The 3,587-nt window shown below is 40.2% G+C and overlaps 1 protein-coding gene across 1 annotated transcript; it reads right to left on the reverse strand.

Moving 5' to 3' along the window:
- Nucleotides 1-529: 529 nt before the first annotated feature.
- Nucleotides 530-3,146, reverse strand: LOC111778102 (pentatricopeptide repeat-containing protein At5g39350). Its single transcript, XM_023657753.1, has 2 exons — nt 871-3,146; nt 530-797 (listed from the first exon to the last, which is right to left on the reverse strand). Exon 1 carries the CDS (start codon nt 3,006-3,008, stop codon nt 987-989), a length of 2,022 nt encoding a protein of 673 aa, XP_023513521.1. The 5' UTR covers nt 3,009-3,146; the 3' UTR covers nt 530-797; nt 871-986.
- Between the last annotated feature and the right edge of the window lie 441 nt (nt 3,147-3,587).

Raw genomic sequence — 3,587 nt, forward strand, 5'->3', positions numbered from 1 at the left:
AGCCTTCTAGGAAAATATTCGATCTTGGTGAAAAATATTCGATCTTGGTGAGTCGATTGACTTGTGACTTAGCCAATTGTTTTGCCACGGATATTGTTACATAATAGCACTTCTTTTGCTCTAACCTAAAGAACAAGTTAGTTGTGTAAAAATCACTTTTTTGCTCTAACCCAAAGAACAAGTTAGTTGTGTAAAAATCACTTTTTTGCTCTAACCCAAAGAACAAGTTAGTTGGGTAAAAATCACTTTTTTGACAAGTTAGTTGGGTAAAAATCACTTTTTTGCTCTAACCCAACGAACAAGTTAGTTGTGTAAAATCGTACTTTGGTCGAGCCTCAACCCACATTTTGAGAGAAAATATTTTATAAAACATGAGTGAGGAAATTAGTTGAAAATAAGTTGAAAAAAGGGAAGGAAAATTACAACATTTGGTTGATGAGAGGTTTGATGACTACTTGATCTCCTATGGTACATATTGAGACAAATCATGTCTACTCTAGACATTTCGTCGAAGTCATACGCGCAAAAAAAAAAAAATATATATATATATAAAAAAAAAAATGATAATAACATGAAAGAGTTTAGCATGACATGCACATGTGGGCACACACAACATGCCTTGGACGATCATAATCGTGACACTCCTTGCATGACACGTGACACACATGGATGGATAGGTCACATTGTGTTGGGTTGGGTCACACAGATGATTTAGACCGGCAACGTGGATTGGGTCAAGACGGAGCAATTCGAATGCGGGTTGAAGATAGAGAAAGCTTCTTCGTCCACACCCCACCCTGTGTACATCAAGCGAGAGCTACCGATTAAATGAAGGAAAGCCAAGGAGGAGATGAGGGAGAAAGTACTTACGGGGGAAGGAGACCCTGCCTGCACGCCTTCAGCATGATCTTCAATATGATCATTGAGAATTTGAATGAACATATTATACATTATACTCTAAAAACTTCTTCCCATATCAAATTTTCCTACACACCAACTGAACTTTGTGCAGGCATCTTCCTTAGGCCTATGTTACTCATCATATGCCTCACTTTCTCTGCATCTTTCCATCTTCCAACTGCAGCATAAATATTTGCAAGTAATATATAGTTTCCTGTATTTTCTGACTCAAGCTCAAAAAGCCTCTCAGCTGCCACCTCTCCTAGTTCGACGTTCTGGTGTATCGAGCACGCACCAAGCAGAGCCCCCCAAATCGAATGGTTATGCTTGAATGGCATTGATTTAATGATATCATACGCTTCATCTAATCGACCTGCACGGCCAAGAAGATCGACAATGCAAGTGTAATGATTGGGGCGAGGCCTCGATGGATGGTTTTCAATCATATACTTGAACAACGCCAAACCATCATCTACCAGCCCTCTATGGCTACAAGCGTGTAAAACAGAAGTGAAAGTTATCTCATTCGGACTCACCCCAGATTGAACCATCTGGTTGAAAAGTGAGACAGCAATCTCACCATGTCCATGCATTCCATACCCAGCTATCACAACACTCCACACAATAATGTCTTTGTCTTCGTTCCGAATATCGTCGAAAATTTTATGAGCATAGTCTAAACATCCACATTTTGAGTATATATCTATCAAACCAGTGACAACAGCAATTCTTGATATAAAACCAGATCTCACCAAATAAGAATGTAAATTCATCACTTGCTTTAAATCTGCTAGAATGGCATAAGCTGGGATAAGACTATTGAAAGTAGCATGGTTTGCTTCTACTTCTTCCATGAGCATAGTTTTGAAGAGTTCCACTGCTTCTCTTGCAAGCCCATTATGAATGAGCCCTGAGAGAAGCGCATTCCAAGGCACAGTTCTCTTCTTAGATGTCTTAGCAAACACTTGAAAGCTATAGCTCACAGCATTACATTTTGCATACATGTCTATTAAAGCAGTAACCACAAGTACATCAGAATCAAGTTTTTGCCTCATTACCCAAGCGTGTAAGGACTTACCTTGCTTCAAACAACACAAGCTCGCGCAGGCAGAGAGAAGAGAAGCTAAAGTCACTGCGTTTGGTGCTACTCCATCCAGCTGCATTGCCGGGCAAAGAGCCAAAGCACTCTTCGGATTGCCATTGATGATATAGCCATTAATCATGGAAGTCCAAGTAATAACATCCCTCTCTTTCGTCTCTGAGAAAACTAGTGATGCCTCATCCATACAACCACACCTTGAATACATATCAATAAGTGCATTCCTCACTTCAATCCTCTCGTGTAAATGATTGTTTTCCACTAGTTTATGAACCTTTCTTCCCAATTCCAATTCCTTCAAGTAACCACAAGATGGCAATACAGACACCATTGTGGCAGAATCAGGTTCCACTCTTGCATCCATCATGCGGTTAAAAACCACCAGCGCTTCCTCTGGCTGCCCATTTTGAAACCATCCACTGATCATTGTGTTCCACGAAACCACACTCCGCTCCGGCATTACATCGAAAACCCATCTCGCTAGCTCCAATTTCCTGCAGTTCATGTACATTGCTAGCAAAGAATTCTGCACAAACATGTTTGAGGAAAACCCAGATACTAAAGCACGTCCATGAATCAAAACTCCAACATCAAGCATTCTCATCTCACTGCAAGCTTTGATAACCAATGGGAACGTATACTTATCCGGCCAGCACTTCCCCGAGTTAATCATTGAATAGAACATTCTAAGTGCATCAAAATGCAAGCCACGGTCCACATACATCTTAATTATGGCGTTCCATAAAAACAAACTTCGGTCAGACAATTCGTCGAACAGCTTGCGTGCAAGTGGGACATACCCACAAAACGCATACGACACAGCGAGTTTTGATTGAAGATCGATGAAGTTGGAGGAGTGGAGAATCCCAGAAGTGATTGCGTGGGCATGGAGAATCTTGGTTTTGCTGAGAGATCGTGCGGCAGCATAGCGGCGGAGTAGTGACTCGCAGCGGTGGAGAATGGCGATTAGGGGCTTTGAATTGAACAGAGCCTGCGATGGTCCATTCATTCATCAATTTAAAGAAGCAAGGGTAATGGGGCGAAATGCCTGGACAACAACCAGGCGCTTGCTGAAAAAATTCTGTTATGGCTGTGGATTTTGCAGCGGCGTTTTGCTTTTGGGATGTGGCGTTTGATAAGCGGTGAAATCTCGATATCTGTAAATTACTATGTATTATACAAAGAATGGGAAATTCAATCTAGCCAAAAGGCCGGCCCAAGAATTTAGATTTTTTATTTTATTTATTTTTTTTTTTTAAGATTTTTAAAACGAGTTGATTAGGGAGATATTTTCACACCCTTATAAACGGCATTTTTTTTAACCAGTTGCTAGACCTTCAAGAGAGGCTAAGTTTATTGTGTTAGACTCATCCTGTCTAAGAATTAATTATAAAAGATACTTATAAGTTTGAGCTTAAAGGCTCAATGACTAAGAATGACGGAATTTTTGGATTAACCAAAATATCATACTTCTCTTGAGTTATGTTGATTTGATTGTTCGTGTGCCATATTCTTGCTATGTGTGATGGATAAGGGTTTTATCGGTTAATCCTTATACATCCATCAAACTCACAGAAGTCCACATGTA

This window comes from Cucurbita pepo, chromosome LG17, assembly GCF_002806865.2.
Source record: "Cucurbita pepo subsp. pepo cultivar mu-cu-16 chromosome LG17, ASM280686v2, whole genome shotgun sequence".
NCBI classification, from domain to species: domain Eukaryota; kingdom Viridiplantae; phylum Streptophyta; class Magnoliopsida; order Cucurbitales; family Cucurbitaceae; genus Cucurbita; species Cucurbita pepo.